This window comes from Mastigoproctus giganteus, chromosome 13 (genome assembly GCF_048544385.1).
Source record: "Mastigoproctus giganteus isolate SK-2022 chromosome 13, ASM4854438v1, whole genome shotgun sequence".
NCBI lineage: Eukaryota > Metazoa > Arthropoda > Arachnida > Uropygi > Thelyphonidae > Mastigoproctus > Mastigoproctus giganteus.
The window spans coordinates 96,183,653-96,197,859 of NC_143587.1; the positions used below are offsets into that span (position 1 = coordinate 96,183,653).

Here is a 14,207-nt window from a genome sequence, read left to right on the forward strand (position 1 = left end):
AATGCATGGGATGTATGTAATTTATCAGATGATACAAAATCCACAGTAAGTATCAACTAGTCTGCAATCAAGCAATGAGGTGGGGGGGGGGAAATAGCCAGGCTAAGGCAGATTACAAGAAGTCTCTGGCAAAGGACAGACATGTGAAAACTGGAAATTGAAAGTTTGTTTCGATTGTTGGAACAAACTTTCATTTGGTGTTGTGGCAGTGGGGTAGTTTAAACAAATTTAGAGAGGAATTGGATAAATTACCTCTCCATCCAGGGGGATGGAGAGGTAATTTATCTAATTCCTCTCTAAATTTGGGATTTTGTAATGTGGGATTTTTTTTTTTTTTTTGATTGGTGCTTTTAATCTTCAGACTTTGGACTTCTATTACAGTAGCAGTTATGTATATATATATATATATATATTTTTTTTTTTTTTTTCTACAGAGAACCATTATTATTATTTTTTATTATCATGTCTGAATTTGCAACAGATGGTGCCAGCTATCTGAGCTAAAATCTCATTTGCACCCTATGAGTACATGTGCCTAATCTATAATTACCTTATGCACAAAAATAAAACACTGAAATAGGTCCAAAAACCACCAGAAGTCAAATACCACCAGGAAAAATATGTTTAAGCAAATATATTAAAAAGCAAAATTTAAATTTTCTATATAGTAATACAAGTACTGTAAATAAATTAAACGAATTTGAGCTTTTGGATTCAATTCAATCAATGATACTGAAATAATAGGACTTAGGAAAACATGGTTCAATCCAGAGGTAGGAAATGAGGAATTTAATTATAGTGGCATAATGATAGCCAGGTGAGTCCAAATGATAATGAGTTCAAAGATGGTTAGTTGTTCATTTTTGGATTCTTTCAAGAAGCTTGCTTACTTACTTAGACACAGCATTCTCAGTCTTGGGTCATTTGGCATTACAATAATATGTAATGGGATTATCTGTGTGATTTATATTCCCCTTTATTTGGTTGGATTATTATTCTAAATCTTCCAATCCTGATGTCCGCTCAGATTCTGTCAGTGAAGAAATGAAATCTTTTATCTCTCATTACAAGAGAAAGTTCTGGAAACTTACTTGATGTTGAAATTTAAATGAGCTTTCTGGCCAAAACTATTTGCCACAACTTCTGTCTATCCATAATCCCACCAATGTTACAACCTGTTCATTCTGTTGCATCCTCAGCTAAAAATAAAGCTGATATTTTGGTATTATACTTCCCTCTAAGACTTATTGTTGTTATTTGGTTTTCAGGAGCATTAGCAACTAAGGCCATATTGCACCAGGGATATGCGTGACCACCAAATACGAAGGATGCACCTTTCTGCATCCTCTGTATTTGGTGGTCACGGGCTCGAACCCCGGTTTAATCAAGAAGCGTGTGCTACACACTGCCGATCCGCACCAGGCTACGGAGGCACCATCAATTACTGTCCCATTGCACTTACCTCAATTCTTTCCAAAATAATGAAGAAATCCATCAACCACCAACTTTGATATTATATTGAAACCTTTTGCCTAATCAATGATTACCAATATGGATTCCATCAGCATTGATTCACTAGTAACATCTTGTCTTATTTTACTCATCTTTGGACAAATTTGATGGAAAAGCCTGGTGAAACTCAAGCAATTTTTCTTGACATTTTAAATGTCTTTTAATAGTGTTTGGAAGAAAGGGTTTTTAAGCCAGTTTCCATCTTATAGCTTGCTTTCTGCTTTTTTGCAATTGATTGGCCAGCTTTCTTTCTGAGTTCATTTCTTACCTCCGACACTTTTTCTCTTGTATATTAAAGACCTTCTACTGACTGGAAATCCTATTCAGTAAAATTCATTTGCTACAAATTCTAGGAGTATAAAATAACAATACTATTTACAGTACTATTTATATTCAGGTTAGATATACCATCTATAATTCTACAAAGAAACACTTACCAGTAAGTGTCATCTACCAAGTGATAGACAATTCTCATAATTTGGAAAGATACTCTCAATTTGCATTTTGTATGTTGAAGCAGTGAAACCCATGTTTAGTCTCCTGAGCAAAGCTTTGACATCTCTTCCATCATGAAGTATGAGTGATATCTTTTTAGGTTATGATTGGCATCATGGCAAGAACCGATATTCCTTACATTCTGAGGGTACAGCTCTTAACAGTTTTTGCAGACCAGCCAGACATGTAAAAACTGTATTAGATAAACAGTCTACTCGACTAAACCTACTGGTAACTCTCTAGGAAGCATCTAGATCGGTTAGTGTATAATCTCATTATCTCTATTCTGTCAACTAGTAATTGGAGGGAGTCCAGGTAATGTGTATGACAATGGCATTGCCCAGGCCATATTAAGTCAAGGAGCTGGATATATTCTTTCTGTGTCTACAGTTTATCCAAAAATTCATTCATATATACACCGATGAGCCAAAACATTATGACAAGTGAGTCAATATGCAAATCGAAGCAACTGCAGATGAATTATGACATGTGTGCGGGTCGGGACATGGTATAAAAAACAGCTGATACTGAGCTCCATTTATCAGTGTTACTCTTATTCTTCATATGGAAAAGGCAACAGACTTAAGCGAGTTTGACAAAGGCCAATTGTAATGGCCAGATGACTAGGTCAGAGCATATCTGAAACGGCATGGCTGGTGGGATGCTCACGGTCAGCCGTGGTTAGTACCTACCAAAAGTGGTCCGAGGAGGTGAACCCACAAACCACTGGTGACATGTCGGACAACCACAGCTTATTGATGCTCAAAGTGAGCAAAGGCTCTCCCAGGTGGTACGTGACAACAGAAGGTCAACTGTGGTGCAACTAGCCGGTAATTGGGATGCTGGTGATCGGAGTAATATGTCACAACACACAGTACATAGAACCCTGCTGAAAATGGGGCTGCGTAGCCACAGGCCACTCCTAGTGCCCATGCTAACCAAAGTTCACCGGCAACAGTGCCTACAATGGGCACGCGAGCATCGAAACTGGACCTTGAGTGATTGGAAGAAGGTAGTCTGATCCTGTTGCACCATGTGGATGGCTGGGTACGTGTGCATTGTTTACCTGGGGAAGTGATGGTGACTGGATGCACCATGGGATGAAAACAAGCCGGTGGCAGTGGTGTCATACTTTGGGTGATGTTCTGCTGGGATACACTGAGTCCAGTCATCCATGTGCCAGGCACTCTGACATCTACCTAAACATCATTCCTGACCAGGTACACCCTTTCATGGCAACAGTCTTCCCTCTGGCGGTGCCGTCTTTCAGCAAGATAATGTGCAATGCCACACCACTTGGATTGTTTGACTAGTTCGCGGAACATGAGGAAGACTTTCAGATATTGCCTTGGCTTCCAAATTCTCCGGACATTGATATTAGCATTAGCATTAGTAGAGGCATTTGATGCAAGAAAGCAAGCTTATGCAGCATCAGCCAAAAAAAAAAAATAAATAAAATAAATAAATAAATAAAAAATAACCACTTCCACTTCACACCTCTGTTCGTTCGAAATACCTGTCCAGCTGAGCCTTAAACTTATTTAGGCTATCAATTTCCACTACAAGGGATGGAAGTCTGTTCCACCAACCAACGACCACCCGCCGGCTAAAGGCAAATTTCCTCACGTCTATCCTAATTTGAATTTATGCCCTCTCAGGTGATTTTTCTGAGCAAGAGGAAGAATCCCATCAGCATTGAGCATGCTCAACCTCAATCAGATCACCTCGCTGGTGTCTAGTCTCCAGACACTGTAATTTGCAAAACTTAAGCCTTTCTTCGTAAGAGCATCCCTTTGCTCCATTCACCAATCTTGTTGCCCTTCTCTGCACTCGTTCCAGCATCCCTACATCCTTCTTGAAATGAGGCCTCCAGACCTGTATACAGTACTCTAGGTGTGGCCTGACCATTGCCTTATACAAGGGAATAATCACCTCCTTATCCCTAAGGCGCCTCCGTAGCCAGGTGGGAAGGAGCAGCAGTGCGTAGCACACGCTTCTTGATTAGACCGGGGTTCGAGCCCGTCACCACCAAATACGGAGGATGCGGAAAGGTCACGAAATGACCACCGCATATCCCGGAGCAATATGGCCTTAGTTGCTAATGCTCCTAAAAACCAAATAACAAACAAACAAACCTTATCCCTGCTAGAAAAATTCCTATATATCATTGACAATACACCATGAGCTACTCTTGCAGCCCATCTGCACTGCTCAGAGAACTTCATATCTGCCTGCACAACCACCCCCAGGTCCCTTTCATTCTCTACCACTGTCAGTGTAGTACCACAGAGTTGATACGTTGCTCTGGGGTTGCTGTTTCCCATATGTAGTACTTTACATTTGTCAATGTTAAACTTCATTTGCCACCTCTCAGTCCATCTGCTCAACCTTTCCAGATCCTGTTGCAGTAGAATAGTGTCAGTAGTGTCCTTGTCAACCCTGTTAACCTTCGTATCATCTGCAAACTTGGACATAAAGCTTGATATACCATCATCAATATCATTTATAAATACAGAAAACAATAATGGTCCCAATACTGAACCCTGAGGGACTCCACTAATAACATTAGTCAACGATAAGCAGTGTCCATTGATTACCACTCTCTGTCTTCTCCCCCTCAACCACCCCTTTATCCATAGCAGCAATTTGCCTCCAATGCCACACTGCTCTAATTTGTGCAGCAGTCTTCCATGTGCAACAGCATCAAAAGCCTTTCTAAGATCCAAGTATATAATATCAAAGTTATTCCCTGTATCCAGTTCTTTTGTGACTGCATCATAGTATCCAATCAAATTGGTCAGGTAAGACTTCCCCTTAACAAAACCATGCTGTGTCCGAGCTATAACTGAAGTCTTGTCTAGATGATCCTGCAGTGCTTCTTTAACTAGTGCCTCCATTAATTTTCTGGGAACAGAAGTTAAACTAACAGGTCTATAATTACTTGTGTCGCCTTTTGATCCTCCTTTGTGAATTGGGGTAACATTTGCACATCTCCAGTCCATGGGTACTTCCCCTAAGTCCAAGGAAGCTCTCATAATTATGGCTAAGGGTTTGCTTACTACCTTTGCTGCCTCCTTTAATATAACTGGATAGATCCCATCCACCCCAGGCGCCTGTCTTGTATTTATCTTCAACAATTTCTCCTCCACTTTACTCTCAGTTATTACAAGATTCTCTAGCTTACTGCCAGAGTTGAATAAACCTCTGGCATTCCCCTTGCTGAATAACTCGTCATGTGTGAATGTCGATGCAAAATATTCATTTAGTTTGTTAGCTACCTGAGCAGGATCATCAACAGTTGACCCATTGATATAAAGTGGACCAATCTGATTCATCCCCTTCCTTTAGAGTTTACATAAGTAAAGAACTCTTTGCTCTTTTTCTTTGCATCCCTTGCCAAAGATTTCTCGTAATCTGTGTTCGCTTGCCTAACCTCCTTTGTAACTTGGTTACAGATCAACTTGTATCTATTATAGGCTTCTGTGTCACGTGTTAATTTGTATGTATCCCATGCATTTTTCTTCTCTGCCATATGTCTCATTAGTTCATCTGACATCCATTTAGGCCTAAACCTTGAACAATATTTCTTAGTTGGTATGTAAAGCCTAGTAGCTTCCAAGATAAGTTCTTTGAATGCTTCCCATTTTGAATTTGCTGTTGGTAACATCATCAGTTGGTCCCACTGTATAGAATTTAAATACTGTCTCAGTCCATCGTAGTCGCCTTTACGAAAGCAATAACCCTTACCTTTACCCCTAATGGTAGTTACCTCTTTGAGTAAATCCCACTTCAGCACGCTGTGATCATTTCCACCTAGTGGTTCATTTACCTGCAGATTCTTAATGCATGAAGAATCACTACTGATAATCAAATCAAGAGTATTACTCCCTCTAGTTGCCTCCCGAACATGCTGATGTAGAAAACAATCATCCAATAAATTCACAAAAGTCTTGCTAGTGTGTGAGTGACCAGCCCCCAAATTCCAGTCAATATCTGGGAAATTAAAATCCCCCATTATAAGACTCTCTGATTTACTGGCCCACTCTATTTCCCTGTACAATTTCTATTAGACTCATCAGAGTCATTAGGCCTATAGCACACTCCTACTCTCAATTTTGATCTCCCAATGCTTATGTCACACCAAACTGACTTGACACTGCACTGTCCAGCAATGTCGACTGGCTTCACTTCCTTGGATTTTATGTATTTCTTAACTAATAGCATAACCCCTCCTCCCTTCCTATCCTGTCTATCCCTTCTGTAGACATTGTACTCCCCAAATTCCAGTTCTGCATTCCTTATATCTGTGTGACACCACGTCTCTGAAATCCCAACAATATCTGCCTTTGATGTTTTGAGCAATACCTCAGATAGATCAAATTTATTTACTAAACTCCTAGCATTGGTGTACACGCAACTATACATGCGCCTATTTCTATTCTTAGCTACCCTAACACAACCCATGTGTTTACTTGTACCGCAATGACTCCCAGCAGTCTCTGAAATATCCTGCATCTTATTTTCCAGGCTGCGGCTCATTCCAATAGAAGCAGTGCAAGAATCACTTTCACCTCTGCCAGTGGCTACTGTTAATCTATTAGTCCTTGTATCCCCCCCCAATCTAGCAGTTTTCCGACCCACCTAACACTGCCCCGATAGCATCAGCAAATATTCTTGCACCCTTTCTATTTAAGTGGGACATCAATCCCATCTGTGGTTTGTGCTGGAACAGCATCTCCGATCTGCGGCGTTTCCACCACGGACCTTACAGGAGTTAAAGTATCTGTGGTTACATGTTAGTACCAGATACCACAAGACACATTTAGAAATCTTGTAGCATCCATACCTCGCCAGGTACAGGCTGTTTTGGCTCATCAATGTATATCACCCCCACTTTTACCTATGTACTGAATGCATCATGAATAGTCAAACTAATAAAACAAACTTATCTGCAAAAAGAGCTAAACCTCCCAAAAACTTCTTCATTCATTTAACAAAATATATAGCCTCAGTTACAATCTCAATTATGTCTCTTTCCACCTACTATCTGCCAGATTCCACTTACTTTTTGAAAGTACCTCAATTATCAGTTAGCTCAACCACTACTCATTTTAGTTGCCCTATTTTTTCTATGATTCCTTTTGCTTCAAATATGATACTTGAACATATGTCCACACTGATATTCTTTGTCAGGCTCCTAATCTGGAATCTCCAATTTTTTTATCTTTTCTGGCTTAAAATCTCTCTCTCTCCCTGAGAGAGAGATTTTTGGGACTGAGAATGACCATTCTCAGTATGAGACTGTATGGGACTGAGAATGACAATTCTCAGTCCCATACAGTTTGGCATCAAAAAATTGCAAAATGGGAAGACTTGGATGATATTTATTCCTCTTTTCCTTTGTTGTATTATTACTGTTTAAATCATCTGATCCTGATGTTTGCTCAGATTTTTCTTAGAAATTATTCCTGTGAGGAATGAAAGGGGGGTCCTTTATTCTGCATTCCACTCTAAAATCTCATTCTTTATCTAAACCTTGGTTTTCCAATAAACATGCTAATGCTATTTGAGAAAAGAATGCAACATAAGATAATTGGTATGTATCCAAATCTCCAGCTTCATTTTCTGCCTATACTAAAGCTTGCAACAACTGTAAAACAGTAATTAATCAATCAAAACTTGATTTTGAACAGTCTTAAAATAGAAACCCACTCATTATAACTGCAATAAATACACAAATATTTATGACAGTTATTATTAGTGGTCATTTCCCAACCCCTAAGGTCTATTTCAAGAATAAAAATAGAAAACTTGTCTCTTGTACAAATAGTAGTTGAGCATTTGAACAAGAGATAGTTCAGCTGGCCTCTTCCAAAAAGCTGGCTGAAACTACTGTTCATTTACACAGTCACCTCTGTTACTTTGTTCCTTTGTGTCCTCAGCTAAAGATAAAGCTGACTTACTAGCGTCATACTTTTCTTTTAACTTTTGTATCAAAGATCTTGGTAAATCACCTCATACTGTACTGAACTAAATGCAATGGTCTTCTGACAGAAGGATGTTAGAATTCCAAACAATCCAGATGCTGAGAGAACTCCAGGTCCTGATGGCATTTCTCCACTTGTTCTCCAAATCAATTCTACTGAGTTTGCTCTTGTTCTCTTTCATCCTTTACTTTCTTATTCCACTGGTGTTTTTCCTTCAATTTGAAATTTTCTCATATCTGGCCAGTTTTGAAAAAGGATGGAAAATCCCTCCCATCTAATTATCGCCGAATTGAAATTACTTTTACTTTTCCAAAGTAAATGGAAAAATCCACCAACTGCTAATTCTTAAGCTATCTCAAAAACCTCAATATGATCAGCAATCAGTGACTCTGGGAGCTATGAGAGTCGAGAGTACTAGACAGAGGATTTTCAGCTCCAAGAACTGAGGTTTTTGATAAATTTTGCCATTTTATTGACTAAATTGCCACATTAAATTGTACTCTCCAAGTTGCTTTATATAGTCCTAGTAATTCCTGTTATTTTATTTTTAATATAGCTAGAGATTTTGTAGATTACTATTTAATACATGTTGAACCGTTGTATCGTTCAAATCTTCCCACCATTGTTATATTGAGTTGTAGATAGGGAAATGTTAGTTAAGTTATGACTCACTACTCGTACCACTATTGTATTGGTGTTTTGGTGCAAATAGTAGAGTTTTAATTGTGATAAATAAGTAACTCGTTGGACATATCTTTTTTGGGTTTAGTTAAGGATATATATAATTTAACATTGTGATCATTATGATATAGTGTATTACATATCACTGCATTTAGGCATCTGTTGGCTTAGTGTGGTATTGTCATTAAATAATTAAATTTATTAATCTTATTAATTTTCAATGTAATCAATTAAATTAATTTAATCGAAAATCATGCCCCAGGCTAGAGCAGCAAAGAACAAACACCAAATAGTGGAAGTGCTGTGGCTTGGGGGAGAACTGAAGGGGAGAATTCTCCAAAGCATCACAGCCTAAAAAAATGTGCAAAATGTGAAATGTTTGTGGAGCTTTCTGGAACAGGACACAATCTAGTCAAGAAGGATGTCTTTGTGTGTGCAGGGAGTGTAAAGAAATTAGGCACCAATTCAGCATTCTGTTGGGCCTCTATGAGAGCTTGAAGAATAGGATAGATGCCCTCGAAGAAATTAAAATGGGGACCCATCAAGCTTTTAGCAGCCCAATTCAATGCAAGAGCTAACTCCTGTGCATCAGGGAACACAGCGACAATCTCCAAGGCAGAATATGCTGGTCCCACAGGAACTAGTTATTACTGATGACTCTTTGTCAGGGAAACATATTGTGTACAAAGTGGAGGAGGACCAGAGTATATGTGCCAGGGGCAAAAGTTGATGATGTTGTAGAGCAGATATATTTTAAAGGCTACAATAGGTGATTATGATGTACACGTTGGCACAAATGACATTAACAGTGGGAGATATGCAAATTTACTTAACAAGTATAGATAAATTTTGGAAAAAACTTGAAAGTTAGGATTAAATTTGAAAGTGCCTGCAATTCTGTCTAGACACTATAGGAGGGAGTATATTGTGAGAGCCTTGTTAAATCGGTTTGGCCAAGGAGAGATTGTGCAAGGCTCATGAGGTAGAATTTTTCTCAGTGTGGTCTGTGCTTATTAACAGGAGAGACTGCTTCTACAGGGATGAAATACACTTAAATAGAAAGGGTGCAAGAATATTTGCTGATGCTATAGAGGCAGCATTAAGTGGGTCAGAAAACTGCTAGCTTGTGGGGGGGGGTGAATCACAGAATAACAGTAGCCGCAGGCAGAGGTGAAAGTAATTTTTGCACTGCTTCTAGCCTGGAAAACAAGGTGCTGGGGATTTCAAGAACTGCTGGTTGTCATCATGGAACAAGAACAGGCGCATGTATACTCACATGTACACCAATGCTAGAAGTATAGTAAATAAATTTAATGAATTTGAAGTGCTGGTTAAGACATCAAAGGCAGATATTGTTGGGATATCAGAGACGTGGTGTCACTCTGATATAAGGAATGCAGAATTGGAATTTGGGGAGTACAATGTGTACAGAAAGGATACACAGGATAGAAAGGGGTTATGCCGTTAGTTATAAGAAACACAAAATCTAAGGAAATGCATCCAGTTGACATGGGTAGACAGTGTAATGTTGAGTCAGTTTGGTGTGACATAAGCACAGGGAAAGGAAAAATGAGAGCAGGAGTATGTTATAGGCCTAATGACTCTGATGAGTACAATGAACAACTGTACAGAGAAATAGAGTTGTCCAGTACATCAGAATGTCTTATAATGGGAAATTTTAACTTCCTGGATATTTTATTGGAACTTGTGGGTTGGTCACCCGCACACTAGCAAGACTTTTGTGGATTTATTGGATGATTGTTTTCTACAGCAGTATGTTCGAGAGGCAACCAGAGGTAATAATACTCTCGATCTGATTATCAGCAGTGATTATTCATGCATTAAGAATCTGCAGATAAAGGAACCACTAGGTGGCAGTGATCACAGTGTACAGATGTGTGATTTACTTAAAGATGTAACTACCATCAAGGGTAATGGGAATGGTTTTTGTTTCGTAAAGGTGGCAGTTTAAAAACTGTCTCAGACCACTGAGACAGTTTTTAAATTCTATATTGTCAACAGCAAATTCTAAATGGGAAGCATTGAAGAATAAGTGGAATGGGACCAAGAAGTAATCTTGGAAGCTACTAGGCTTTTCACACCAACTAAGAAATATCGTTCAAGTTTTAGGCCTAAATGGATGTCAGATGAACTAATGAGGGTCATGACAGAGAAGAAAAATGCATGGGATGCATATAAATTACCAGGTAAAACAGAATGCTATGGTAGATAAAAGCTAGTCTGTAATCAAGTCACAAAAAAGGTTTTTGGCAAAGAAGGCAAAGAAAAACAGCAAAGACTTCTTTACTAATGTAAACTCTAGAAGGAAGGGGATGAATCAGATTGGTCCACTTGATATCATGGGTTGTTAAAGATCCTGCTCAGGTTACTGACAAACTGAATGAGTATTTTGCATCTAAATTCATACATGAGGAATTCTGTAGGGAAGTGGAGGCCAGAAGTTTATCAATCTCTAACTGAGAGAAAAGGAGGAGGAGGAATTGTTGAAGTTAAACATAAGAAAGGCACCTGGAGTGGATGGGATCTATCCAGCTATATTAAAGGAGGCAGTAAAGGAAGTAAGTAAACACTTAGCCATAATTATGAGTTAGTTCAGGGGAGGTCTCATGGACTGGAGATGTACAAATATATCCCCAATTCACAAAAGGAGATCAAAGGGTGACACAAGTAATTATAGACCTTTTTTGTTTAACTTCTGTTCCAGGGAAAATAACAGAGTCACTAGTTAACAAAGTAATACGGGGCCATGTAGATAGTAGTGAAGTTATATATTTCATTCACAGCATTGATTTGTTTAGAGGTGATCTTGACTGACCGGTCTGATTGGCTGCTGCGATGTGGTCACAAAGGAACTGGATGCAAAAAATAATTTTGAGATCATATACTTGGATTTCAGGAAAACATTTGATACTGTTGTACATAAAAGGAAGCTGTACAAACTGGAGCAGTACGGCATTAAGGACAAGTTGCTGATATGGATAAAGAGATGGCCAAGTAAGAGAAGGTAGGGAGTGGTAATCAATGGACACTGCTCTTCTGGGGGACTCCACTAATGTTATTAGTGGAGTCCCAGAGTTTGGTGTTCAGCCCACTGTTGTTTTCTGTATTTATCAATGATATTGATGAAGGTATATCAGACTTAATATCCAAGTTTGAAGATAAGAAGTTTGGCAAGGTTGTTAATGACAGTACGCTACTGCAACAGAATCTATAAAAGTTGGGCAGATGAGTTGAGAGGTGGCAACTGAAGTTTAACATTAATAAATGCAAAGTACTGCATATGGTTAGCAGCAACCCCAGAGTAATGTACCAACTGTGTGGTATTACATTCAGGTTGGTGGAGAATGAAAAAGACTAGGGTTGTTGCACAGCCAGATATGAAGTTTTCTGAGAAGTTCAGGCAGGCTGCCAGAACAGCCCATGGGGTCTTGTCAATGATACACAGGAATTTTGCTGGTAGGGATAAGGAGGTGATTTTCCCTTTGTATAAGTTGTTGGTCAGGCCACACTTTGAGTACTGCATACAGGTATAGAGGCCTCATTTTAGGAGGGATGTAAATCTGCTGGAATGAGTACAGAGAAGAGCAACGAGATTAGTGAGAGGAAAAGGATTGCTCTTACCAAGAAAGACAGACTTAAGTTCTATTTAAGAAGGGCTTAAATTCAAGCTACCTCTACTTCGTTTCGGCAGGTTCAAGAAAATAATACACATTAAAAATCATATCTGTCTCTGGAAATGAGGCAAACTATAAATTTTATGGGTTTCCTAATTCTCATCTCAATGTATACATAACATATATAACTTAATTTTTTCTAACATAAAACAGCATAAAATTTTTTAAATTTAATTTCATTAATTTTTTCTAACATAAAACAGCTTATAATAGAGCATAAAACAGCAAGAATTTTTATGCTCTATTATAACATGAGAGAGAGAGAGAGAGAGAGAGAGAGAGAGAGAGAGAGAGAGAGAGAGAGAATTTTCGGTATAAAGAAAAATGTCAAGACTTGCACAAACTTGAAAAGAACCAGTTATTTTTATTTTGTTTCTATATATAATATATGTCTTCTGTTTACCTGATCCTTCTTTCTTATCTTCAATAAGTCCCATAGAGGCTGATTTAGGAGTGGCTGGCTGAATATCTACACTGCCTCTTGGCCAAGCAAACTGAGAACGATACTCTGTAGTCTTCATGACAATTTTTTCTGAACTGACATTTTCTCGAGGATTAGATGATGGAGGATAACTCTGAATCATAAGCTGAAAATGTGTAATATATTTATGGTCAATAAACTTACTAGAAAGAAATCTAGTAAATAAATTAAAATCACTTTAAAGTATAATTGCTAATCTGAAATTGTGTCACACAGCAAGTGAAACAGGACCACAATTAAGAATATACAGTAAACCCTTGCTAATCCGGTTACAGTTAATCCAGATGTTAGATAATCGTGATCGAAATTTGAAAAATTCTGTTCACAGTTAAGTACTTTGAAAAGCACATGGGATTCAGGAAAGCAGATGAGTCACTCTGACTGTGCACTGACTGACTGCGTAGAGAGAAAGAGAGAGAGAGATGGAACATACATTGCATTGTCTTGTGTGCTGTTCAGTATCATTGTTGACCATGAGTTGGAAGGATGTTATTGCTTAGATAACTTAATTTGCATACTTATTTATATGTATATATGTACATAGGTTAACATATTTTATATACTTATGGGGTACTGAAGAATTGAAAAGTGTAATAAAAAGAAAACACATTACTTTAAAAATCATTAACAAGCTCAGAGTGAACAACAACTTAAAAATGGTGTTCCTGTGGAAAAAAAAAAAGTTGCTGAAGAATTTGGAATTGGTCAACAGACCGTGTCAGATATTAAAAACAAAAAAGAATTAATAAAGGCATTTTCTTTAAAATTCGATGATGTTGAGTGATAAAAGCAGTGTATCAAATAGACAGAAATTAAAAAAGCCAAAAGAAGTGTTGCTGGAAGAAGCTGTATTTAAGTGGTATTCACAGTGTCGATCAAGTGGCATTGGCATGTGTGATGTTGAGCTAAAGGTGGCAGCAGCAGAAAAGTTTGCAAAGCATTTGAAGTTAAAGTCAAACAATTTTACTTGCAGTTCAGGATCACTGTGGCAATTCAGACAAAGGCACAATATCACTAATAGAAAAATTTGTGGTGAAGCCCTAAGTGGTGATGTTCAAGGTGTTGAGCCACTTAGAAAAAAATTAAATGAAATAATAATAATACAATCAGGTCTTTGTTATTCTTAAATATATGATACTGAGGAAATGGGACTGTTTTGGCATGGTCTACCAGAAAATACACAAGCCTCTTGTACAGAGCAGTCAACTCCAGGGTGGAAAAAGAGCAAGAAGTTTTCAGCACTTCTTTGTGCCAATGTAGATGGAACTCATTGGCTAAAGTCTGTTGTCAGCAAGGCTAGAAATACAAGCACATTAAAAGACAATATGTGCATATTTCCTGTTGTCTATTACAATC

The 14,207-nt window shown here is 38.2% G+C and overlaps 1 protein-coding gene across 4 annotated transcripts in view; it reads right to left on the bottom strand.

Moving 5' to 3' along the window:
- Window positions 1-14,207, bottom strand: part of LOC150076271 (uncharacterized) — a 695,145-nt gene that overhangs the window by 262,108 nt on the left and 418,830 nt on the right. For all 4 annotated transcript variants that reach the window (XM_090388135.1, XM_090388136.1, XM_090388134.1 and 1 more), the window contains exon 7: window positions 12,774-12,957. In XM_090388135.1, coding sequence (XP_090244261.1) covers window positions 12,774-12,957 — 184 coding nt within the window. The remainder of the gene's footprint in view (window positions 1-12,773; window positions 12,958-14,207) is intronic.